Source organism: Populus nigra, chromosome 17, assembly GCF_951802175.1.
Source record: "Populus nigra chromosome 17, ddPopNigr1.1, whole genome shotgun sequence".
Lineage (NCBI taxonomy): Eukaryota > Viridiplantae > Streptophyta > Magnoliopsida > Malpighiales > Salicaceae > Populus > Populus nigra.
This window is the reverse complement of record NC_084868.1, coordinates 7111115-7138725: the sequence shown is the minus strand read 5'-3', so window position 1 is coordinate 7138725 and position 27611 is coordinate 7111115. Positions and strand designations below refer to the sequence as shown.

General features: G+C 34.4%; 3 protein-coding genes across 3 annotated transcripts; all 3 read right to left on the bottom strand.

Moving 5' to 3' along the window:
* Positions 1-929: 929 nt before the first annotated feature.
* LOC133677631 (probable E3 ubiquitin-protein ligase LOG2) lies at positions 930-4687 on the bottom strand. The gene is made up of 3 exons (XM_062099748.1): positions 3854-4687; positions 1830-2322; positions 930-1313 (listed from the first exon to the last, which is right to left on the bottom strand). The coding sequence occupies exons 1-3, from the start codon at positions 4300-4302 to the stop codon at positions 1197-1199; spliced, it is 1059 nt and encodes a 352-aa protein (XP_061955732.1). The 5' UTR covers positions 4303-4687; the 3' UTR covers positions 930-1196.
* Positions 4688-14431: 9744 nt separating this feature from the next.
* On the bottom strand, positions 14432-15565 carry LOC133677544 (uncharacterized). Its single transcript, XM_062099624.1, has 3 exons — positions 15367-15565; positions 15127-15276; positions 14432-14994 (listed from the first exon to the last, which is right to left on the bottom strand). The coding sequence occupies exons 1-3, from the start codon at positions 15563-15565 to the stop codon at positions 14432-14434; spliced, it is 912 nt and encodes a 303-aa protein (XP_061955608.1).
* A 6006-nt stretch (positions 15566-21571) lies between these two features.
* On the bottom strand, positions 21572-24322 carry LOC133677082 (serine/threonine-protein kinase-like protein CCR1). Its single transcript, XM_062098920.1, has one exon. It carries the CDS (start codon positions 24103-24105, stop codon positions 21808-21810), a length of 2298 nt encoding a protein of 765 aa, XP_061954904.1. The 5' UTR covers positions 24106-24322; the 3' UTR covers positions 21572-21807.
* Between the last annotated feature and the right edge of the window lie 3289 nt (positions 24323-27611).

Here is a 27611-nt window from a genome sequence, read left to right as displayed (position 1 = left end):
TGTGATGAATTAAACCAGAAGCAAGGAAGTCCAACAATGATTTTTTGTGACAACAAGTCAGCTATTTCACTTACAAAGAATCCAGTCTTTCATGGGAAAAGCAAGCACATCGACATAAAATTCCATTATATTCGTGAACTTGTCAGCAGCAAGGAGATAGAGGTGGAGTTCTGTAAATCCGAAGAACAAATTGTTGATATTCTCACGAAGCCATTAAAAGCAAACATCTTTCACAGGTTGAAGGAGAAGATGGGGATGTGCACCTCTGATAGTTTGAGTTTAAGGGAAGCTGTTAGAGTTTTAAACTCAAACGGCTAGTTTTTTTCTTTTATCTTGCAGTTCAAGTATTTACTTTACTTTTCTAATTTTGAATAAATCTTTGGGTTTGAATAAGTCTGTAAATTGTCTTGCTGATTTTTAGTTAGTTTGTTGAGTATGGTAATGCCATGCAAATAAGAGTATTAGTTTGAGAATCCTCTGTTTCTGTTTCTATTTTTCACCTATATATAGGTGTTGTTTCTACGAACATTACATCAATTCATTCAATAAGAATTATCTGTCTCTTCCACTTTGTTTTCTTGTTTTTCTTGTTTCCTACATGTAGAGTGCTAAAACTCGCCCACTCTTAACTTCTGACCGCAAACTAAGCAAGGAGCTAAGACAACCTTGTAACATCATAGGATTTACAAGGAATCCCACACCTTTCCCGAAAATTAAGTATTGCGGTCAGAAGACAACCTGCATCTTGCGTCGATCGCATGTTTTTTGTGGTTGACCGTCATCAAATGACCATAATGACCTCATCTCAGCAATCCGCTTGGAAAATACTTCCTGGGAACACAACCGAGCACATACTCGGTCAACAAGCTTCTTTTTATCCAACCCATTCCGAAAGTAGAGCTCCGTGAAGACAGTCTAAAACAACAGTGTTGAGAAACCAAACATATACTATATTTCTTTAAAATTCTGAGAAGCTGCCACTAAGGACTTCCGAATGCAGGCTGGAGGCATTGGCTTGCATATTTGGCACAATGCCGGTATTATAACCATCCCACATTGCATATTTTCCTGTTTGATTATTGGAGATGCAGGAAATCTGAAAGGAAAATAAGATGCTGGAGCCAAAAGAAATAACAGAATCGGAGAAAGATCAACAAACTACTATACATATACATGTGGCAGCAGCAACTCTTTAGTCATTCATCAGGAGCGTTGTTGACCTTTATTTCTAGAAGCCTGTCAACTGGATGCCTGCAAATGGGGCACCTATTTGTTTGGAACCTCAAAACCTTTGCACAGCCACTGCACATACACTGCAAGGTGGGAGACAAGAATGGTGAAAAAAAAGACAGAAAGAAAGACTCAGCCAATGTGTCACCAACAAGATATCTACTAGATTTCTGAATCCAGATTGCTTAGATAACCACTGAAATGGGAATTCATGTAGAAGAATTTTGGCCTATCAGATGAAATTCACCTTGGAGATATTCCAAATGCACCAGCAATAATACACACATTCCAGACAGTTCAGTCTTGAACCATCACATGGAACTCGCATGACTTTTAATGCAGCATTTTTTGCAAATGCCTGCCGTTGGATATAGACACAAACAGCAGGAAAAGGGTCCCGTTCATGCCTGTGGCTATATAATGTTTAAGGAAACAGTTTTCTGTACCTTTCACAACTTAAAAGAACAAAATTCCAAAACGATAAATAGTCCTTGGTTGAAAAGCAATTCCCTAAAATATGAATTGTGGGTGAAGAGCATCACTTCCTTGTATTTCCCCTTCTCGTGCACACACACACACAGAGGGAGGGAGAGGCTTACCATGTGTCGGCAAGGAAGAACAGTAGTGTCCCGTGGTTCTGACAGGCAAATGACACATTCTTTACCTGGGTCATTTGCATCAACATCACCCTCAACTGAATTTCCAATCCCATATATCTCCTGAAGCTCATATCTCATCCCATAAACCCAGATGATCTGCTTCATTACCCTCACTTGGTACTCTCCTTTCTCCTTCTCAAATATTGCTTGCGTTACCTGAGAGTTCATAGCTCCAGACATTTGGTTTCCTTCTGTTCCATTATGATTTGCAGGGGATGCCTCTGCCTTTACTGCTAGAGGATAGGCATCCATCTCACCCTCTTTTAACAACTCTTTCCCCTCAAACAAGGTGAAATCAATCCCTGTTCCAGAAGGCTGTCTGAACTTCTGGCCCAGACCTTGTGGGAAATTTACTGTCACTGGTGGAAGGTCTGCCTTCGTTGGTGTCAGGACACAATCCTCACCTTCTTTCGCAAAGAAAATAATAGTGATGCTGTGTGCAGATCAAAGCGATGCGATTTTTGTAAGAAATTAATACCAGATGTTTAATAACAAGTGCCAAAGAGGAAAAAAAACATTCAGACATTCCTGATAAAATGAATACAAGCCAAAATTCACAGCTTATTTGGATCAGCATTTATCCCCATGTCTTTCAAAAGAAAGCTCCAAGAAAGCACCCATGATAAATAAATAAGATCACATGATGATGCCAACTAGTAATAAGGAAATGATTCTGAGCAAAGAGATAATTATTTACCATTTCCCTTTGTTTATGAGTTGCTAAGCTAGATGCTACACGATTATTATGAGAATGTTACCCAGACTTTTTCACAGAACATTCTCCTTTTATAGCACACAACCCAGCTAAAAGAGTGACATATATGGAAAATGGTATTTTGTAACTCGACTTCAATTAAACTATTGAAACTCTTACAAACAACATCCAATCAATAAATATTACATTTTTTGGTATTGAGCTTGATATGCTACAATGAACATTAAAGGGATGTAACTTTGTTTTTCTTTGTGTGGATGCCACTCAAAGTAAATGGTCCATCATCCAATTACATCATATCATCAAAGAGGTGTAAAAAAAAAAGTGTTTACAAGCTTTCCAACCCTTGAACATTATTGCACAAAATGGATGCTCTCAAAATTCAAAACCCAAATTTCATGGATGCAAATCTATTTTAACACCGCACCAAGCCTGCACCTATTTAGGTGGATTAGAACAGTAAAAGCCAAATCTATTCATCAGCCATGATTAAATCCCATTTAGCACAAGATATCTGTTGCGAAGGTTCACTACAGTCATTCAGTAGTAACCCCAAATTCATCATCTCACCAATTTTCTAACCAATCCCAATTTAAGACAAGATAATGTCCTAAGCAGGCCCAGGGACCTTGATTAAGAAAATCCTCTGAATTACCCATGAATCCATAACTTGCCCAAAAACAATTAAATTCCAGCAAAAGCAACCTCTACTGCTCTAAACGGTAAGTTTCAAATTCAGTTTGTTAAACCATTTCCTTCAAGCAGTCAAATCACCGTACAAATCTCCAGCTATGCTGAAAACAAAATCCTTACTTGCATGTAATGCAATCCATAATAAGTTCATTCCTAACGTCAAGCTAGCACTTAATTGCTACCTTTACATCCATGGAATAACTATAACATTTGAACATTTATTAGAGGGAAGTCACTCCAAGAACAATCCTCAACAATGATGGAAAGTAGAAAGTTAAACCAAAGAATCAATGACCAATACTTTATTTTAACTTCACCATCTTCTGATAGAAATTACCAAAGCCAAATCAAGTACTCATTCAAAATCCTCTCAAGTCAAAGTCTTGCAAGAGTCAAATTACGTTTTAAAAGATGTTCCTTCCACAAATAAAACCAGTAATCCTATCAAACAAAGACCAACAAAACCTCTTGAAAAAGCTTTCTTCACATTCAATAACAAAAGCACTACATCAAAACAAAACAAAAACAATTTAAAATATAAAGCTTTACCCTTTACCTTCCAGCAACAGTAGCATCAAATGTGAAAGTAACAAGATAGCTCCCTGGATTCTCCTCATCCGGTTCAAGCCTCAAACTATCCTTCTTCAAATTAACATCGTTCCTTATAGTGACCATCTTCTGGTGCTCTACATAAGGAGCCGGTTGGGGCATCACTGGGTACCTCCCTCCTACCCAATGAGCCGCCGGTTGGTCCACCCGGTTGCGGTGATCGTACGGAGCTGACGACTGCACGGGCATCGCGGGTGAATAGTACCCAGGGTACTGATAATATGGTGGGGGGTTAGGGTTAGGGTATTGCGAAGGGTAAGGCGTTGCCGCTGTGAAAACGTAACGGCTGGGCGTGATTTCCGGCTGCAGGGGTGCTGGTGGGGGCGGTGGAGGGTGGCTCCGCCGGCTTCCGTGTCTCCTTCGGCCGTTAACGTTGTTGCTGCTGATGTTTCCCATGATGGGGTTTTGGGCTTGACCGTTTCTGTTAAGCTTTTATCTTTTATTTTTTTTTTGGGTCAGTTAGTTAAAAAAAATAGAAGAAAAAACGGGTAAGAGAAATATCCGGTAATTTTGTTTAGCTGTAACTGACAAAAGCGGATCTGGAACCTTGAACGGTTCAGTTTTTCTTTTTGTCTTGTTCCTTTCTTTCTTTTCTTGTCTGATGGTAACAGAAGGGAAGGTCCTTTGTGAAGAGCGGAGGATGGAAATGGGGGAGAGAAAAGCTAGGAGATATTTATTTGGGCTTTGTTGCGTGTTTATACTAGAACAAGGTGGAGGAGGAGGAGTAGAGGGGATGATTTTGCAAGAGGTGAGGGGTGGAGGCAGAATCTGTGGGTGGGTGGGTGGGTGGGTGGGTGGGAAATGGGTGGTGTAATGCGATCGCGTAAAGCTCCACCATTTCTTTATGATTGACAGAGGGAGGGCTAGAGATTATGCTAAAGTTATTAATTTACCGCTTAGTGGATTATTTTTCCACTTCTTTTGTTCGATTTTGTTATTATTTCTTAAATAAAAAATAATTATTTAACGGTTCTCCTGTTGTTCCAGGACAGCTTCCATCAGTGCTCGGCCGGCGGAGATAAAACGGGCCTTTTTCGTATTCAAGGTGTTATCTCAATTCCTGCAAGAACATTCACGAAAATGTGGAGAATTAATAAGAAAAAGGCAATACTTGAATTTTTGTTTGCACATACATGTGCTCATGATTGCATTCCTAATATTGAGTGCGTGGGTGGGCCACTTCAAATAATGTACCAGGCAATGGGCATGGCTTAGGTCTAGCACGGCTGTTCAGTTCTGGCGAGACCCTGTCCGGCGAGCTAACATCTTGACTTGAGGCTGCTTTCGGGCTTCGGACCTTTCATGTAAGCGGGACAAACAAACCTTTAAACATTTGCGAGCACGTATTTAAAATTAAAATAAAAAAAATCTATTGTACATGTTGACAAAACTAAAAGGATAAAAAAAACATTTAATGGGATGATTCATAATATTCAGGTAGAGTAAGTTTTGAGAATTTTTTATACGGTGACATTAAGAAAAAATTTAATCTTTAATTAATGTAATCCAAATAAAAAATAATAGCTACTTGACATGTACAAGAGTTTGAGCATATAATTTTATGGTAATGATGATAACTTTTAATTTAATTGTTGAATTTAATTAAAATTTTATTAAAAAATATTAAAGGCTTTGTTTTCTATAAGATTAAAATTTTATAGTAATCATATATCGGAAAGGTTTTTATATAAAACTCATAAGTTTTTATATAATGTCTTGATACTTGACAACATCAAATAATACCTTATACTAAAATAAAAACAAGAAAAACTTTTTTTTTCATGCACATACATTCCTATATTTAGTAACCATTTGTATTATTTCAAGATTTATTTCAGGTAATTTAATATATTCAAATTCTATCATTAAACAATTATTCTTTTCTTAAGATACATGCATATCAATTTATATAATTCTCATATCTCATAACATAGCAATCATTCTCAAAGGTTAGTCCTCAAGCCACACAGTCAAACCATCATTACTTAAAGCATATCACATACATGTTCCTGTCCATAACCATACTCAGCAATTACACATCATCATACTTTTAAAACTAATTTAACCAGTTAAAAATCTAACATATTCATATTTTACAAACATTCCCAATTCATATAATTATAACATACCAAAATACATCTCTAACTATTACTACTATCATATATAATATCTTGTCGTAGTATTTGGAATATAATAAACTTAAGCATCAATTGACAAGAATATATTGAAGCCTATGCAAAAATATAACATTCATATAAAATCTCTATAGTAAAACTCATAAGATAGTGATTTATAAATTTTACTAACAATATTGAAGGATTACATTCATTTCATGATATACACACATGAAGTATCAAAACTTATACTAGCTTTAGATTTCTAAATCAAGCCAAATAGTCTTTCTTTTTATCTTTTTTTATCACCTTATTACAGGTCTTCAATCATTCCTTACTCTTATACAAGTCTTCTATCTCCCCCCCTTTATAATACAATTTCATTACCATTTACTTATCCCTCTATAAGGACTATATATACATAAGGTCACAAAAGAGGTTTATTTCCTTAAAACTCATATGGAGATTGCTTTCTCACATTATCTAGTCTTATAACATATTTCCTTTTTTATGACACTAAGTGAAGGTGAGTCTCCTATGGAGCTCCCACCACCCAAGTTTCCAAGAACATAGGTGCCATATAATGTATCTTTATACTATTCCTAAACAACATTAGCCACAAGTTCACCATTCAACCATACATATTGATCACATAACATATACTTTACATTGTTTTGGTCCATACCAAAACTACGTTAACCATTCCTTCTTCAACCACGTTGTATACACGCAAGACTAATCGTATCTTTATATGTATACTCCTTTTCTAAGGTTACTAAATACTCTATGCATGTACTCTTATGTGATCCTAAAATCCATCCTCTAACTAAATTGGTTGCCAACACATCATTTTTCCTTCCTACATATAAGGTTGCCTTAATAGCTGATTACCCTATATTCTTTGGGATGTCATATCCACCATTGTCTTCATATGCTTAGAATATCTTAATAATTCTAAATCCTTCCAATATTCCACATTTTTTTTTCAATTCTTCTAAACATGCATACTAGGTGTTATAATTATAGCCTAAAAATTCTTACATATGAGCTTTCATAATAGCTGTCTTTTTTAATATTTTTGGATTGTCCATAACAACCCCCTTCTTACTATAATTTGGGCTCTCCCGGCAACCTATAAACAAAACATAGTTTGTCCATCGCGACAACTTATATTGACTTCGCATATGTATTATCTTATAATATTCTTTCGTATTATAGGTTGGTAACCAACATAGCTACTATTATAAGACCTAGGTTGTGGCCTAGGAGCCTAAAAGGCCTCAAGACCATTAGTGAGGCCAAAACAGCCTATAACCCAAGTATTTAAGGGAACTTTTTTTCTGAAATAATAAAAGAATATTAAAAGTTATTTGGTATAGTAAAAGAGAAACAATGTTTAAACAAATAATGTTACTTTTGGAGTTTTCTCTAGGAAATTCCTTAAGCTTGGGTGTGGAGCCTTTTTGTTTGGGATTGTTTATAGGACTAGTAACAAGGTAAGATCATTCCTAACTCTTTAATTTTTAGATTATGACCAATAATTTTGGCATGACAGGGCTCGATGAATGAATTTGGGGTTAGAATGATTTTGATGTTTTTAATGGAATCAATTATGAAAAAACTTGTTAGAATGTTTTATAATATGTATCTGGATTATTTGGGATTGGGATAGAAATATTTTGATGTTGAAGAATGTGTTGTTGAGATTGGGCAGAATCGGAACAGACTATAGGTCAGGATTTTCTGGGATTCCCGATCAAACGATCGACTGATATAAGTGAACTGGCCAATTGGTTATTAGATAGAAGATGCAGTCAACCGTTTGGGTTGTGGTTGGTCAACTAGTTAGAGAAACAATAGTGAGGTAGGTATATTCTGTTTTAGACGGTGATCAGAAGCAAAGATGGTCAACCGATTGGGTTGGCTTGTGGTGGTTGACCTGTTAAAGAGATGATCAACCGATTGGTTTGTATTGTAACGGTCGATCAGTTGGTTCAGTCTGGTCAACCGGTTTAAAGGGTTGTAGCGTTTTTTTTTTCTGTCTTAGTATATTTAATGTTTAGACTTCTTATTCAATCTTTTTTTTTTGGTTTTGAGTATCTCCTATTTATTCATATAGGTTCTACTTATATTGTTATGGTCAAAACCCAATGATTCATTTGTCTCAGTTTCGAGGTTTTTTTTTGTTTTGCTTATGTTTTCCGAATAAGCGGGATAATTTCTATTATGCATTATATATATTGGTATGATGATGAGTATTATTGCTATTGTTGATTATATAAGCTTGATTAGTTGTTATTATTATTATTATTATGTTTTTTTTCTTAAATATTCATCATATGCTTGTTTGATTTAAACATGGTCTATATATCCTTTATATTTGTTCAAATGTGACCATGCCTGCATTGTGAATGTTGATTATAAACCATGAACCTTATATTCATGTTATTTATTTATTTGAGCTCATGATTCTTGTTACCCCATTTAGATGTCAGAAACCTCAAACTAACGAGGGGTAGTTAGTTACTCCATGCTAACGGAGAGTAGTTAACCTATGTGCATATGATATTCTGATTCCTAACTAGCAAGTAGGATGCCAATATTGTATGGATTAATCCTCTTACAATTATATATGTTTCCTAGTTAACGAGTAAGATGTCAATAATAATGATATGTTATTATAACATGCATACCCCTCTTTGTTCATCATTTGTTTGTGACCATTAGAATATATTTGTTTGTTATATAACCTAATTTATACACCTATAATCATGTATCTCATAATGTGATATGGTGACATAAGATTAAAAAATAAACCATTATCAATGAAGATCCTATGAATGGGACAATCTTACCTTATTATCCACCATATTATAGACACATTAATCATATTGGTAAAAAGCATGCCATTCTCACAGTTCCTCACCATTTATTCCAATAGATAGTTACTAGCAAAACACTTGCTATATTTTCCTTTAGATATCTTGAAAATGCTTGTTATAATTGTTTGTTCTTTGTTAAAGCCTAAAACGTTGACAAAGTTGTGAAAATTTGAAGTTTATAACAAAGACAAAGCAATATGGGTATTAATATCTTTTTTTTTTCTTTTTCCTATAAAGTATGGTGTGACTAGGAGCAACCTAGCAGAATTACATGCCAAACTCTTCTTCCCTTACTCAACTGGGTCATGAAAAGTTATAACATTCACTTAACAATTACAATGTTTATGTTGGTATGATAAGGGATTACCTTACTATTATTGAGCTTGTCATAAAATAAAAATTATAGGTGATAACAATCCTTTATCAAGTGCCCTATATATCTATGGTACTAATTGTACTTGAAATTTATCTTGTCCTTTTAGGGCAGTAGCATCCTCACTCATGAAACTTTAATAAATTGGTTAACCACCCCATCGATCCAATAAAGCGTAGACTTTAGCTATGATGAAAGAAAATATAATGGTGGATTCGCTTCTTAAAGTGTTGGCTTTTTAATCACCCATTTATTCTTCTACTGTGTCGCTCATCTAGTTGGATGACATTCACTAAAGAACCTCTCTTTGCATCACTAGAAACAAAGGTACAAGCATTCCTCTTAAAAATTATAATGGAGTTATTGGTTTTATGAGTGCGGTATAAAAATTCATTATACCTAAATTTTTAAGGGTGTCTTGCATTCTCTATATATGCCTTGGATACATATCATAACAAATTTCTTATCATTAAAACCTTTATTGATGTTTAGGTATAGTCTCAAAACTATTCAATACATTATAGCAACTCTTTTCTAGAGGCTTAGAATTCTTATTGTTACACTCGATATCATGATGAACGTTTTTTTTTTCTAAGCTTTTGTACAAAGAGAGGGAGGAAGGTTTGAAGAGGGAATAAGATGTAAAAGAGTCACCACCTAGTATTATAACATTAGAAACCCTAACTAATCTTTTATAATTTTGGGCAAATAGCTAGTTATGCTAAAGAAAAGATATTATCACCTATGATTACAAATGGATATTATATAAGGGATTAGACAAAAAGGTAGTTGATTGGGACAAAACCAATCATTTCTAAAGTCTAGGTCATTTACCACTCCCAATTACCACTATAATGATGATCGGTGAAGGTTCATTCAATCTAACAACAATTACTGAATTGACATCTCTAAGACACTAGTTACTTTAGATCAAAACATTTAACCAGATACGTTCTTTTCATGTAACATCATTGAATAACAAAATCGGTCTATATAGGGCTTAATCGACCTAGTCCAAAACCTAGAAAGTGTGGCGCTAAACATATATTTATCCACTCAAAGTCCATGTACAATGACATATAAAGTTCATTTATCCTATAATAGAATATCACTCATTTTTTGTTGAATGATATTTTATACTCCAGACTCGGATGCTTAAGTAGTGATTATTACCAATTCATTTACTTGGAACACAAGATCTAGATGTATTGAATGTCCTTTACTAAACTCAAAGTTAAGGATACCAACCTATGAGAATTCATTTATCTTGAGATGTGTTATTGATTTAAAAATCACACTTCATTATTCATTTTTTTATAGTATTACCCCTAATCAATAGCCATGCATACTGATTAGAGAAGATTCTTTTATGCATAATCAATGTTAGTGGACAACTAATTTAGAAGCCAAGATTCTATATTATTATCACATAATCATTAATTTGCATGAGAATGCAAATCACTTAGGAAAGACTAACTTAATACAATCGATTAACTCTAAAGTGTAACGATTAATGATGATAAATTAACACTTAGAAGCCATTTATCGATATTGACAGAATTGGATATACTTACTTAATTCTCTCAATTGGTTCAAAAAATGAAATGACCGATGAAGGTTTATTTGCACCAAAAAACCATAGATGGACACTTGACTTAAAGGCTCTATGTATTTTAAAGAAGATTTTTGGTCTTTGAAAACTGAGATATAAGAGAAAGGTGTTATTCCCCATCAACATTCAAGATGACAACTTGCTATAAGTTTATTTACATTGAACATTAAAGGTAAATATCAAACAAAATATGAAAAAGAATTTTTTTAAAAAAAGTTAAAAAAGCATGATTTAAAAAGGAAATGTTAGTGACAAGTTTAGAATGTAGAAACTTTTTTTGAAAGTTAAGCAAGCATGATTTAAAAAAGAAAGTGTTTATGAAAAGCTTGAAATGTTCATCTTTTAAATGCCTTTTTAATATGGGGCAACCCTTAATAGGCTTTGTAAACAAGCTACAAAGCCAATATGAATACATATATGAATAAGTCTTGATTTTTCACTAGAAAACAAAAAGGAATGCCAAAACACATACTGTTTGAAAAGATTCACATCCATATAAAAGAAAATATCAAATTACAGTTGACAATGATTGTGTTAAAATGGTTAAGAATATAACAAAACCAAGATGCAAGATTATAAAGTTTCAACCACAATGTAAAAAAGTAGTAAAAAATGGACAAAAAAAAAAACAAACTTAAGGAATAGATAGGTCTTTTAAAAGACTTGTTTTAACTGGGTTTTAGAATCAACTAACTTAAAGAGAAGCTAACCTAGAAGCTATATTGCAACTTCTAAATAGATACAAAACATAATAGTTACAAACACACATAAGAATCCATTTATAATTCATTATAAGTCCAAACAAAATGAATGAGGTAATAGTATGGATATTGTAAGTAAAACAACATAGAAAGGAAAAATGACAAATGATAACATGCTTAAACTAGATATTTAGCAATTCCAACTATGAGAGGTTTAAGATATTTAAAGTTCAATACTTTAATTAGTAGAAAGTCCTAACACTTCTAGTATAATTTATAAGTGTGAACATTGACACATATACATCAAAAACTAGACGTTATGGTTGAGGTTTAAACTTCACTAACTTAAAGAGAACTACCCTAAAAGATAGAATGTGATTTTTTAAGACCTCATATAAACCTACAAACACAAACACAATATTAGAGAACATTTATAAACTTATTAATGATGGTGAACAATATAAAATAAACAACATGAAGGATGTTATAACGTAGCAATAAAAAAAGAGATACAACCCAATGATGGTGAATTTAAACAAAATATTTCATGAATCTCATATAGTAAAGAAGTAATTAGTTAGACTGAGCTTTGATTGTTTGCCTATTTATTTTTGTTGGTCTGTTTAATTTAATTTTTGGATATTTATTTTTACTGCTTTAACATGCATGTTTATATACTACTCATGCATAAGTACATCGAGTATGAATTAATGCTTTCATGCATTTTTATTTTTTGAATAAACTCAATTCTAGGTTAAGTAGGGAGTAGCAATCTGTCTCATGACTTTCAAGCGGAGTTCACATTCATGAGAAATCTAACTATGAGCCAAGTATTTACTCAATAATGACGGTTACACTGTGCTCCAACCATTCCTTGTAAACCCCTACACTGCCTTCATGAAAGGTGGTCATTAGGCATATCATAGACTCTTTTGAGACCAAGTAGTGAGCTTACCCCTCATGTAATAACCTAAAACCTACCTTTAGGGTATGGGTTCCTTAATAATTCATTTTGCAATAGGTTAAACTTGATTAAAATCCTAAACTTTGCAAGGTTGTTTTTTAGCTAAGACTATGACTTCCATGACTTTTTCTTAGTATGGGGAAAGATATGAGATGATGCATCTAGTTGAAGGGAATTTTGCCTAAGGACCAAAGTTGGGGAATTACTGTACATGACCAAAATACATTACACCATAGATAATATAAAGAAGCTTGTGGTAGTATTGAGATATGTGGATGAGACTTTATTTGAGAGAAAGTATGAGAGAATTGCCCATCTAATAAGGATCTCAGTTTAGATTTCTACAGGCAATGCCTTAATACATTTCTAGAATCCGGGTTATAGATGTGTCACCTTTAGAGATATTGACATGACCCCTACCATTAAAGAGTATGCCCAGATTTTGAGCTTCCCAAATGACCCTTACAAAGTATATTTCAGACAAAGAATCGAGAATACAGCTACTAAGGTCGTAAAATTGTTACATCTAGACCAAATTGATTAGTACAAGATGTTTAATGGAGAATTTAAATAGAAGTTAATGGAGAATAAAATAAAGGTATATAAAGATAAGGGAAAGCTAGGAGAAGATAAATACTAAGTAGTTACTTTCGCCATCTTCGAGTTAGTTTCGTTTCTTTCAGAAGTTGTTGGGATCATCAGTATTGAAGCTGTCAACGCCTTAGTTGAATATGAATGACAAAGAATAACTCCACCACAACTTTCTTGGTTGAAACTCATTTATCCCTAAACCATTGTAAATTGCATGGAAAAGGAGCAATGTGGTGATGTGTTCTATATTATATATGGATAGTTAGTCATTTAGAGACACCAAGAAAAGTTTTCAATAATTTCTGGTGGTTCAACATGAGACCCTTCATGATGATTTTGAGTGAGGAATGGAACAAGTTAAATTATAAGTCATGGGTAAAAAATTACCAAGCACTTTATCGGAGTGATTTCAGGTGGAAAGCCTTTTGGGTAAGTAGTTCATCTTATCTTATGAGTTGTGGTGATAAAGCATTGGTCCCACTGATTGGTTTGACTGGTTACATCAGTTACTAACCCTCGTTGGTAGCTAAAAAATTTAGAGGCATTCAGTACATGTCAAGGACCTAAGTAGGGGCGGAGCTAGGATTATTTGTTAGGGGTGGCCAAAAATAATATAACAATATATAATATTTGTTTTAATTTATTATAAATGAATTGTAAAAAAAAACCTGCATTATTTAGTTTTATTCAAATAATTTATTACAAACATATAATGACCTTTGTATAAGGTAAAAGGTTTGGAGCAATACCGAATTCAGTCAAAGCAATGAAGTTAATTTCATCTTCATGATGTATCCATCACTTTAATGTTGTTGGTCTTTATACTTATCAAATATAAACATACAAAGTATAAAAGAAACATTAGCTAAAGCGAAGCATTATTTATGTTTGATAAACTTTGAAATAAAATAAAAAATAATAAAGAATGATTCTTACATATTTATTTTAATTATGCTCGTCGTTCTTTCATAGAATAGAAATCATCGATTATCATATCAATTGTGAATCTTTCAGCAATTTCTTTTTCTATGTAGACAATCAAATAATTTGTAGGAAAATCATTCTCCATCCGATTATGAAGTCTTGTTTTAACAATCTTCATCGCTGAGAAAGCTCATTCAGTAGTTGCTGTCGAAACAGGAAGAGTCAAAATAAGTCGAATCAACCTGTCAACTAGTGGGTAAATTGTTGATTTTCCTGTTTCAACCAATCCTTGACATAAATCAGTAATCGATGACATGCTCTTTAACTTTGGATGATTGGGTACATCAAGCTCATAATGCTGCAACTAAAGTCTCAAATGAATTTTTTCTTGGTCAGAAAAATCTTGAGGATAGAACTTGTCAACAAGTAAGCATATATCTTCAACATTGAATAATTTATAGCTATTTCTAGGATCTAAAGTTGTGCTCAACTGAAGAAGCTCGATTGCCTGCTCATTGAATCTATTATTTAGCTCTTGCAATTGTTGATCAATGATAGCTGTAAATATATCAACTTGGTAGTGATGTTCAACTGTTACTAATTTTTGTTTACGGCGAGATCGTCCCACACTAGAAAAACAACCATCCATATCAGGAACTTCAATGTCTTGATGCTTACAAAATGATGTCACTTCTTCTAAAAGAGTTTTCCAACCATCATCTCTTAACTTCTGAATTAAAGTCTTTGTGGTAGTCACTAAATGCATAACATTTAAAATGTCTTGAGATTTTTGTTGCAGAGCTTGGCAAAGCATATCAGTAATTCCTATAACATCCTTCATTATATGTAAGATGAGTGCAAAATCAAATGACATTAGCAACTTAAATGAAAAGGCCGCATCACCACGTTGAGAATAAGTAGATCCATCTAAAGCAATGTTTTCAAGAACCAAGCAAGTTGCCCCATACATTTTTATCAAACTGCAAATTGATTTGAAGTGCGAACTCCATCTGCTATCTCCAGGTCATTGCAAACCACCAACTTGATTAACTCCTTTACCCGTTTCAATCTCACTAATAACAACTAAATGTTCAATTGTAGATGCTTGAAAAGCCCGTAATTCATCATTACGCTTACAAGAAGCACTAACAATGTTAATAATAAAAATTAAATTCTGAAAGAAAGTGTGAACATCAGATATTTCTCTAGCTGCAGCAATAAGAGCCAATTGTAATTGATGAGCTAAGCAATGTACATAATATGCATAAGGGCAATCATTAATGAATAAAGCTTGCAAACCATTCCACTCTCCACGCATATTACTGGCACCATCATACCCTTGACCCCTAATATTTTGAACATCCAGATTATGATGAGATAAAACAAAGGAAATCTCTTCCTTAAGAGTTGCAGCAGTTGTATCTTTGACATGAACTATATCCAAAAATCGTTCTCGTATAAATCCACTTCTATCAACAAACCTAATAACAAGGGCCATTTGCTCTCTTCTAGATTCATCTCGAGCTTCATCAACAATTAAACAAAATCTTGCATCACCAATCTCATGACGAATTGAAGACTAAACATTTCTAGCAAAGACATGCAAAATTTCTTTTTGAATTTGATGTGAGGTGTATTTAGCATTTTGTGGAGCATTACCCAAAACAAGAGCACCTATTTGTTCATTGTATGATGCTAAAAGTTCCATCATTTCAAGAAAATTACCTCAGTTTTTTGATTCTGGACGTTCATCATGCCCTCTAAAAGCACATGGTTGAAATGTGAGCCAACAAACAATATCTATTGAAGCTTTAATACGCAATCGATTATTCTGAATTTCTTGAGTAGTTTGCCTCTTGACTACCTTCTCAATATGACATGACTGGTTTTTCAAATTTTCCAAGCACCTGGTAGCAAATCTATGAGCTGAATTTGGACCTTTTCCCATATGAGTCAAAAAAGCACATCGTTCCCCATCATTAACTTTCTTCCAACATTTAAATTCTTTAACAGTAAATGTGTCTGATCCTGGCTTTCCAGATGGTTTACTTGGAAATAAATAGCAAGGGAAACAAAATGCAGTATTTTTCTCTGAATATTCAAGCCACGGATAACTTTTGAACCAATGAGACTGAAATCGACGAGGATGTTTATTACCAGTTAGCGGATATTCAGACATCAAAGGTTGATATGGCCCCAAATTAATGTATACCCTTTGAATTTCATCTTGTTGATTAACCGGGTATTCCTAAATTTGAGGACGATTGCTTGGATCTCTAATTAAATGATCAATATCGATTCTAGTAAGAGGTTGCTCACTAATCAGCGCAGGTTCTTTGTAAACTGAAGTACATAGAGGCTGCTCAACCATAACTTCAACATTATTTGGAGTTGGTTCACTAGGCTGTGAGTTGTCAATATTCTTTCTTTTTTTTTTCAAAAAAAGAATCAATTCTTCTTATTTTGTTCATGGTTCAACCTAAAATCAAAACATATATAGTGAGAAAAAATTGATAATTTTGGTGGCTTTGCTAAAAACAAAACATAAAAAAAATCCATGCATAATCAAAACAAACTAATAAAATATATCTAATCAATTAGAAAAAAAAATCACTATAACAAGAATTCAAAAAACAATTGTTAGAACTAGCAAATTTGAAAAAAAAAAGCAAAAATTATAAAATTATAAAAAAATCTTATTAAATTCTTAACAAACATCTCAAAACAAAATAAAAATATATTTTAAATTTAAGTTATCAATATCCAATTACGTACCTTGTTTTGTTTACTGAGAAATAAATCAAATAATACTCTGCTTCAATCTTTTCGCACAAAAATTCTATTTAGGATCTTTATTCTTGTTTTTGTTTTGATAGGCTGCGTTGGACTTGTAACAATTTATATTAGGGTTGTACTTTGTAGCCTATAGGGAGAGAAAAGACAAGAAACACATTCATCACTTTGTAACCTATTACTTTCCACGTAGGCATTTTTTTATCACAATCCATTAATTAATTATACAAAGTTGGTGGGTTGTGGGACCATTTTTTTTAGCCTTTTGTTCTCTTCACCCGACAAGTATGGTACCTATTAATTCACACTTTTGTTTTACTCTAAAAAAAAAAAAATCTTGCAGGGCCCCGGGCCCCTGCTTACCTCCCCTTCACTTCGCCCCTGGATCTAGGGATTAGCCAAGTATAACAGTTTGTTCAAAGATGCCAATCACACTATGAGATGTGATTGGGGGCAGCTTGTTTTATTCTATGAAGAGGAACAACAAAAAGAATCCTCAACCAACCCTAACCACTTAGTATGGAGGAATGATGAAGTATATGGGGTGCTCAGAAATATTAGAATGCAAAGCCAAATATCAGTCAGGAAGATCCTCCACCACAAAACCCAGGAGAAAAAGGGTAAATAACAAAGAAGATTTGTAAGGTGAGTTAGATAAGTTGAGGATTGAGTTGAGTAATAGTAAGAGTCAACAAAAATTCTTAGACAACCACCTTTTAAAAGAGAAAAAAGATGAAGGCCTTTGTAAACCAATACTTGAGAGAAAAGGTAGCGGATAGCTGAATTAATACAGGATTTGAAAGTAAGGAAAGAACCACTAAAAGATGGATAAGCAATCTAAGGAAATTGTGCATGGAATCCAGAAATAGTAGAAAGAAAGAATGATCAAGTATGATGACCTGATGAACAAACACATGATGCTGGAAAAAGAGTTGGTGACTTTAAAAAAGACATGTGAAGGCAGGAGACATGCTGACAAGGAATCAATAGCTTCTTTGAAAAAAGAGAAGGATCATAACAGAATGAGACTGGAAGATGAAAAAGAGAAAAATAAATTGACTAATCTCATTATTGAAGAAAAAAAAAAGCTTAAGAACTCAATACAAGACCTGAGATGATGATGAAAGAGAAGTAAGAAGAGCAGTTGAGTCAAATATGAGGGAATATTAGAATAGAGTAAATGCTTTGAAAGATCGGGCTTCTACAATTCAGTATGAGCAAGTTAATCTGGATAAAGCAAAGATTATCCAGGATAGCTTAAAACAGAGAAAGAAGTTTAAAACAGAAAGAAGTTTAAAACTTTCTTGGGTATTTAAATTATATAACTCGGTTCATATTTCAACTAACAGTAATATGTGAGGTAGTTTTCCATTTACTCTAAATAAAAAAATCCGAGGATATGGAACAATGATCGCCAGGAAACCTTTGCTGCAAGAAACTGCCAAGCTCCGCCCACGAATGTCTACCACAGTTAAAATGTTGACCAACGAAAATGATATCAAAGATATTCAAATTTCACAACCAGGGCTTCTTTCTGATCTGATGGATATTAGACTGCGACAGAAGCACTCATACCAGAGGACACAGACCAAAATTTCCAGTATTTTTTATTTGGTAATTCTTGTTCTATAAACCCCGGAAAAAAAGGAAAAGAAAATTTTCATTTCTAACCAATGGAGTCTAGATAATAACTGCTGCGCATATATAAATATATTGATTGGATTATGCGGGTGTTGTGTGGTCAAACGAAAGGTTTTTGTGATTCCACAGGAACAATCCCTTCAACACGATGTTGAATTTACTGAAAGATGCTGTAGAGTAGTCGTTGGTTTAAATTAATTTTAACTTGTTATTGTGTGAAATACATGTGTATTGCGGTTTAGTGTAGATTGGTTGATTGATCCATCGTAAAATAAAAGAGAGGAGCATGAAATGGGCATGAATCAGCAGGAAACTATGACTGCTAAGAGCTTCCTTAAACCGCTTTATCTCGTGTCACGGCAGTATTTTGTTGAATTCTATTAAATCCAACAGCTTTCTTCATGCGAAGATGTTTCTTTTGTTGTCTCTTCATGCTTTGGAGGAGGGACAAAATAGAGAGGGTCTGGTCAGAGCATCAAGATCTCCCTGAAAAACAAATACTACTACTAGATAGCAGACAAGAGCAAGCTTCATGGTAGGTGAAACCCCCCAACGTGTCATGAACTGCAAATTAATGAAAGCTTTTAAATTAATGATTGAATTGTGGATGACCATTATTTGAATTTGTTGAACAGAGGGAAATTTATCTTACTGTGGATGATTAGGGTTGTGTCAAAATCAAGCTGGTAACCTGGCAGTATGAAAGTGAAAACTATTAAGTATAGGCTTGACTCTTTCCCATCATGAACATAAATTCTTGTTTCTGTCCGTCAAAATGGATGCGTTTACCATACCCACAAGTCTACAGCTTCCTAGTTTCCCTCAATGCACGGCACAGTCAAGCTTTCTAAACATGACATCCTAACGAGGCTTCAATCATACTACTGAGACAGAAAAACTGCGTTATGGGATGGTAAAAAATCCTAACGACATATGGTCGACCGTATATATACATATCTTACCAGACATGAACTCCTACGTACAATTAATGTAACAATGTTCCCTTCTCTGATAAATAACTCACAGCATGCATGACTCCTTGCACGCCATCCACCAAGGCCACCGACGTTCTGATGAGCTATGCAAATGGCTTGCAGGGAGACAGGCACACACGCACATATTTTAGTCTGAATTGATACGTGAAGCTTTTTGGAGATCAAACGGAACTCAATTAGTTTCTGTTAGACAAGAAAAACAGTGCATTTGTATTAATATATCTAAGCATTATATGCTGCAACTTCAAAAGTTCAAACCAGAAAAGATATGTTATATTTCGTAAATATTGTTCACCACCTTGAAATAATGAGGCATGAAAGTGCCTGTTGTTTGGAAGCACCATAACACAAAGAGCAAGAGCATTGCAACAGGAAAGCATGGATAAATAGATCCCTTCTTGCCAAAATGGGACAATCAAGTTGGTTTCTAAGGGGTTGTCCACACCATACTTCCCTTTCTTCATTGTTTAAAACCAACTAGCTTTTGAGAAGGATTTTTGGCATACAGAAAACAAATTACAGAGAAACACTTTACCTGAAAGTCTCTTTCTTTCTATATTTTGTCCGTAAATATGGTGAAGGCTACAGAGATATGCGTGGGAGCCTAAAAGTGTATCATAGAAGATTTAAGGAGATAGAAAGAGAAATACACGAGGTTGAGAGAAATAAACAAGGTTGGCAATTGGGAATTTTTCCTTTCTCTTCTTTTTTTAAGGATCATGAAGCAAAGGCTCTTCTCCTTTTCTGAAACTGAAATGCGTGGGAGTGCTTTGGGGGGGCTAGAGAAAGATGGTTCTTAAAATGGGACTTATCCTCTGGATTAGAGCAGAATGGTCTTCGAATAATTCAATGTCAAGTTGATAGAAAAGCTGCCATGTTCAATCAGTTCTGGAAAATGCTTTACTGGAATGAAAGGTCCCTTGAGTGGGGGCGTTGGCACCACCTTCGTGTTTGAACAGGCCTTGTGATCTAAATGGCCCAGATTCTTCTCTCTCTTCCATCTGCAGCCAGGTGCTCCACACCAGCATCCTCATCTCTTTTCCAAAAATCTAGCTTTTACTACTGTCTGTAATCTCTCACAAAGCTAATCCATTTGTCCATTATAATCACAAGGGTTCAGTTTCTTCTTTTCCTTTTTAACTCTTGCAGGTTTCACAAATGCGTGACCATAATTTAAGCAGATGGAGTCAAACTCCAGTTCTGAATATCTGGTATCAACAACTTTTAGCTCAAGCTTATGAGATCATCACTCCTCAGCATAATCATTCTGCAAAAAAGATGGATCCCCACAGTGTGCTTCAGGACAATAAAGGGAATTCGATCCTCTCCAATAAACTTTAGCCCACGAAAACATCCAATGAGCACTTAGATCCAGCCATGACAATGACAAATTGCATTCAGAAAACTACTGATAGTATGCAATATTATCTGACTGGTTGCACATATAATAATAGTGCATTTATTAATCAATCTCTTTTCAGATACACGTGTTAATCAATTTCTTATCAATGCATTCGTTAAGAATGCCCTGGAGAAAACATTGAGACTGAATAAGACAAAATTAAGAGATAGAGAAAGAGAAGCTGTGTCTGAAAGCTAATATGGTGCGGACTTGACAATATTTTATCTCTTGCTGTCAAGATTACCACAATCCACTGTCGAATTCCTTTTGCATCAGCTTGTTAAACGTTTCAGAGCTTACACAGTCTGTTCCTGGTCATATTGATAGATTCGTGGTCTGGTTGCATAAGCACATTTGCGTGGATAATTAATCAACAAATAGTGATGGTTTAAATTCAAGAATTCTCATCGCTAGCAATTTGCAATATTCTTTATCACTGAAACAGGAAGGATCATCAATCTAAATCTAGATTCCCAAGCATATATATAAGCATGGGGACCACCAAAGGATTATTAGACGTAGGGTAGTTGATTGGAACATTGACTAAGACTGCATTGGCAAACTTTTCGTTTTTGTGGTTCATGTAATTTTTGGGCTTGGAATTTGAGTTTCAGCTGATTCATATGAATTTGTCCTAGTCTATACATCAAGGCATTGTTGTCCAGTGATCAGATGGGCAAATTTATTGTTTTTAACTTCCTTGGAGATCAAAACATGTAGAAACAACGTGATGAACATAAAGATAACAAAGAGAAAATGGGAAGAGGGGTATTGAAACAACGTGATGTACAAAAATGCTCAAGACAAGTATACAGTAGCCGTATAGCAGCACTCAGTGCTGAAGGTGTGGTAATGGTACCTCTTTCGTCATATCACTTTCAATCGACGTCTAAGGATCCTGTCTGAAGACTACAAGAGCAATCCATCCTTCACAATTTGCTCTAGAAAGGTAGCCACATCCGACATAGTAGGTCGCTCGTTAGGATTTTCCCTCACAGCCAATTCTGCTATATCGGCAACTTTAAGTAGGGACTCGATATTTCTTGGAAAAGTCACATATCTATCAATTATGGCAGCTGCTTTGCCCTGTTTAATTAATGGCACAGCCCACTCAACAATATTTGGTGGAGTGTAATCTCTGTCATAGGTTTTTCTTCCGCTAAGAATCTCTAGCAGTACAATTCCAAAGTTGTATACATCACTTTTCATATCTCCACAAAGATCCTTTTCATTTGCTGAAAGAAGCCCAAAATCTGCGATTCGTGCTCCCCAGTCAGAATCCAAAAGGATGTTTGAAGTCTGGACATTATGATGGACAAATGGCGGTTCTGCTTCCTTGTGAAGGTACTCAAGTCCCTTGGCAGCCTGCATTGAAATCTTCAACCTAAGGCTCCAATTCAGAGGAGAAAGCCCACCATGGAGGTGATCATGAAGCGTGCCATGGGGCATATACTCGTAGACAAGCAGCCTTTCCCCCATTTCTGAGCAGTAACCTAACAAGTTCACAATATTGCAATGCCGAACGTTGCAGAGGACCTCCAATTCCATTTCAAAATTCCTGCTATTAGAGTGAATTATCGTGGCAGCATTTGCCCTTTTGACTGCAACCTGTCTCCCATCAGCTAGAACTGCTTTATAAACAAAACCATAGCTTCCTCGACCAAGCTCGTTGAACTCTCTGAATCCATTGGTGACATCTTTAAGCTCTGATAGTCGGAAAACTTGAGCCTTCCCAGGACAAGGAGTGATGGATTGAGGAAGGTGAGAATCAGAAGCAACGTCAGCTTCCAGCTCTGGTTTGCCGATACAAGAATGAAACTGATTCTTTGCTCTTTCTTCGTTTCGGCTGGCGAATAAACATGGAAGAACACACCAACTAACTAATATCAACAAGAAACCCAAAGCAGAAGAACCAATTATGACTGCTAATCTGCGCAAGTTGTGCCATTGCTTCTCATTAGATGATTTCAACCCACAAACGTCCCAACAAGAATTGTTCTGGCAAAGAGAGCAAGCTGTGCATACTCTATCGGCATTCTCAGTACAAGGACTAGATAAGAAAAAACCTTCAGAACAATTTGACCCACATGGAGAACAAATCTTTAAGTCCTTTCTAACACACAAGCTTGTCAAGTCCGGTTCATTTAGAATGCTTGCATTGAAAACAAACTCCCCTTCACCGCAAGAACGAGGACTACATAGCCCTAGGCTGCACAACTCCAAAGGAGGACTGTAATCTGGTGGCAAAGTCCCGTTAGCAAACCAGCAATCAATAACCAAATCATCTTCCCTTATCCCACATGTCGTGAAATCAGACGAAGCAATCGCCATAAACCCAGAACCACCCTTTGGAATTAAAGATGAATTGAAACTTCCCCAACACTCGACTGCATGATTATCCTCCCTAATCCCACAGAAATGGTTAGTTCCAGCAGTTAGCGACACAAAACGGGTCCCAACGGGAGGGGTTGAATATGAATTAGTAATATTTCCCCAACATTTGACATCATTAGACCCCTCCAAAATCCCACAAACGGAATCCCTCCCTGAAGCTAAAACCATGTAATTCTCGGAGAAATTCGAAACGCCGAACCTATCTTTGTTCGGTCCCCAACAAACAACCCCTCTTCCTCTAACCCCACCACAACTAAACTCTTCACCAGAAACAACCTTATCAAACACAAGATTACTAATAGATTGGTCATAAAAGACACCAGTGCCCTGTACAGAAGTTAAACTGTTATTAGCACCGTTGATAATATTCCAACAATCAATCGTGCCGGAATCATGATCAGAGTAATAAGATCCTCTAATAGCGCACACATGATTCTTTCCTGCTGCAATATGAGAATAAGCTGTGTTCCTATAAACTGAAGGAACAAGATCTGGACCTGAATAAACTGAGCTCCAACAGAATACCTGTGAGTTATTAGCTAAGATTCCGCAAAGAAATCCTTCGCCGCCTGATAGAGCTGCTATGGGACCAATACTACTAAAATAAGCAGATGTAGAAGCTGAGGATGATGATGGTGGCAAAGTGTTATTCTTTATCCAACAAATAACATCTTGCTTGCCACTAGCGTCGATGGCGCAGAAGAAGGCATGGTCGCCAAATGCGGCGGAGATGGGGCCCATGGATCCAAACCCAGATGCAGAAATACAAGAGAGGAGGAGAAAGAGGCCAATGAAGCAAGATTGTAACTGCATAGTTTAAAGGAAGTAAAGCAGAGTATTTGGAGTACCAGGAATTTCATGGACTAAGTGATTGGAGGTTGCTTGCTAATTGAGATTTTAGCTGCTGCTGCTGCTGCTGGAGTTAGAGCTATAATTTTGATGATGATATTGTAATGTTATAGATAATTAGAAGGGACGAGGAAAGAAACGCGGGTGTCGTCGCCATTTTTACAGTTTTGTTTGTTGGTAGACAAGACCGTTATTACTTGAAAAACGTACTACGTTAGTCTTACCGCCAATTACATGTATCATATAATTGAGAGTTATATTAAATTTCCTTGAAATTCTCAAATTTTTACGTAGCCAGCTAACGTTTTACAAAGAATTCACTGATTATTTATTTTTTTTTCTTACAAAAGAGAGCTCGAATTCAAAGTCTTTTTAAGAAGAACAAAAAAAAAAGGTACATAAATACTAGTTAAGCTACGAACTCATGTGCTGTCAACTCATTCAAATTTAATGAAATCCAAACTAGTCGTTGGTGTGGTCAATTTTAACAATTTAGCACCTGCATCATTAAGAGCGTGTTTGGCAGTGTGGTTGCGGGTGCTTTTCAAATAGCTTTTTGTGCCGAAATGCATGCCAATGATATTTTTTTATTTTTTAAAAATTATTTTTGACATCAGCACATCAAAACGATCCAAAAAATACAAACCGCACTCAATTTTAGCAAAAAAAAAATTCAAATTTTAAGGAAACGCAGGTACAAACGCAGTACCAAACGTTCCCTAACTCACGCTGTACCTGAAGATCAGACAAAAATCTTATTGAACACTTAAAAAAAAAAGATTTAGACACCGCTATCGTGTTCTCTTAAAATAGATTTTAACTAACAATTCATATTGGACAACATTTTTTAAAAAAATTGAGATAGTACATATGAAATAATATTTTTATTTAATATTAAAACAACAACATATTAAATTTATTATGTCAATCTAAATTGACCAGCAAAACTTGCAAAAATAATCTTAGAAAAAACATATTTGAAAGCTTAATATTCAATTAACTCAACGTCGACGAACAAAATTAGTAGAAATTAGTAGTTAATAAAAAAATCATGTGAACTCAAGTCAATCAACTAAGTTTATGATGCAGGTCATGCATTTCAATAATTTTTTTTATCTCAAATATTTTTTTTTCATTTAATTATACAATAATAAAGCCTATCAATAAAACTTTATATGAAATATTTTTTTGCAAATAAAAACAAGTGTGTGTGACTAAGATAGAAAAGATAGATCATTGATAATAAAAGATGATTGTGTTTTTTTAAATGAAAGGGGGGACACATTAAACAACAAAAAAGAAAAAAAATAGCATCCCGAATGATGTGGTTTAACCCGTCAAACTTATGGTTTGAGTCATGTACTCAATTTAATCTAATAAAATTTTTTAAAAAATTTATATTTTATCCGCATAAAAAATAAAAAAAGAACAAACAAAAGTAAAAAAAAAGCTCAAGAGTGTGGGCTTGTGGCTTAGCGTACCTAGGCCTTTGAAAGAAAGAGCCCAAGTGCATGGACCTTCAAGCTGAAGCCTGCACGTGTGAGCTTTTTAATATATTTTTTCTTTTTAAGGAGTGGATAACATATCATTTATCTTTTTTTTTTAAAAAAAAAAAGTAGATGATGTATTGTCTGCTGTCCAAACTTTAGCCACCAATGTGGTGGTTGAGAAATCAGGGCATAGATATTCTTACCCTAAAAATCTAATTTTTAAGTCATTTCAACCCAATAAAGGTCCACGAACTCAAAATCAAACTTTGTTAGAATTTTTTCTTTTCAACTTAGATTTATTTATTTATATGCAATATTGAGCTTTGAAAAACTATTATCAAACTTCTCTTATTATATGGAACATGTGGACATCAATAACAACTATTTTGGTGGTTATAAATGGTGAGAACGATAATGTTTTTTCACTATTCTAAAATTCAGTGATGCTCTCTTTCTCCTTCCACAAATCAAGGATTGAAAAATAATAAAAATAAAATTTTATACCAAGTTTGATATTTCAAAAAAGTAAGTGACCAAAAAGATATAATGTTGAAAAATGGATGAGTAAATGGAACTTTTTGTGCCAACTTTGAACCCACCATCCATTTCAACACTTTTTTTACATTGATCTTTTTTCTTTTAATTTTTCTCGTGTTCAACAAAGAGGAAGCAATGGGCCATCAATTTTGTAATTTAAGGACTTAATAGTTGAAAAAATAAATTTAAAGACCAAAATAAAAAGAAATACGCTCCAATCTACAGTGAAGTGTAAGAAAGTGTACAATATAAAATTGATAGTATTTTTACTAGTGTTTTGTTAATAAATGAATAATAATAATAATAATAATCAAAATGAGACTTGTGTTTACTTTGAACAGAAAATATCGATCCAACTTGATCCAACCTAAAATCAAAAGTGGTAGTCTATAACATGCAGCTAGTGTAAGGAAAATGCAGTATAAAACTAAGAGTGGGCGTGCGGGCGTGCGTATGTATATAAATATAAAGAAGAGCTAATAGGCTTATGAATTTTTATATAACTGTTAACGAGGAGAAATGGTTAACACGAATCTTTCACACCAAAAAAACTAATTAGTAAAGTAAAAATAAAAGTGTATTTCATTCTAAAATATTTCATTCTAAAATATATTAAAATATACTCAGTAATGTTTTTTTTCATCACTATGTAGATAAGTCGAGCGTATTTAAATGTGATTGTGATTATTATTTAAAGTGTATTTTATTTTAAAATATATTAAAATAATATTTTTTTAATTTTTAAAAATTATTTTTATATTAGTACATTAAAATAATATAAAAATATAAAAAATATATTAATTTAAAATAAAAAATAAAATAAAACTTTTTATACTTTTTTAAAAATATTTTTAAAATGGAATGTGAAACAATTCCGCAATGATTTCACGTGATTGCCTTGTCAGCTGTCCGGACTCTTCCTCTCGATGGCATTTCAAGGGGCTAAGGGTCAGTTATCTTACTCTTTCTTTCTATATAAGAATTGAGAGTAATCTTGACTTTTTTTCATAGTCTATTCAACCCCAAGTGGGTCTGCGGAATCCTAATATTATATGATCGAATAATGCGAACATGCGACGTCAAGATCTTGTGGGGGAAAAGTATGGAAATCAAGGTCACCAGATGCATTTCTTTTGTCAGGATGATGGCCTGGGGCCCATTAGTTTGGAGGCACTCATTTTGCATGTGGTCTGTCTTGGAAGAACTAACACATTTGCAAGATTTTGTTTCTTTGAATACATGGAAATGTCCTTTTCATTCTCATTTTCGTTTCAGAAATTAAAAATATTAGTATAACTATACCCTACGCATATTGTTTTTTAACGTAATTTTTTTTTAATATTAATGGATTACTAGCATGTTTTTGTTGCAAGAAGGGAACTAAAAAGTAATCTTTAGGGGGAAATTCAAGTAAGGAACCAATAAGTCAAACGGTGCGTTCTG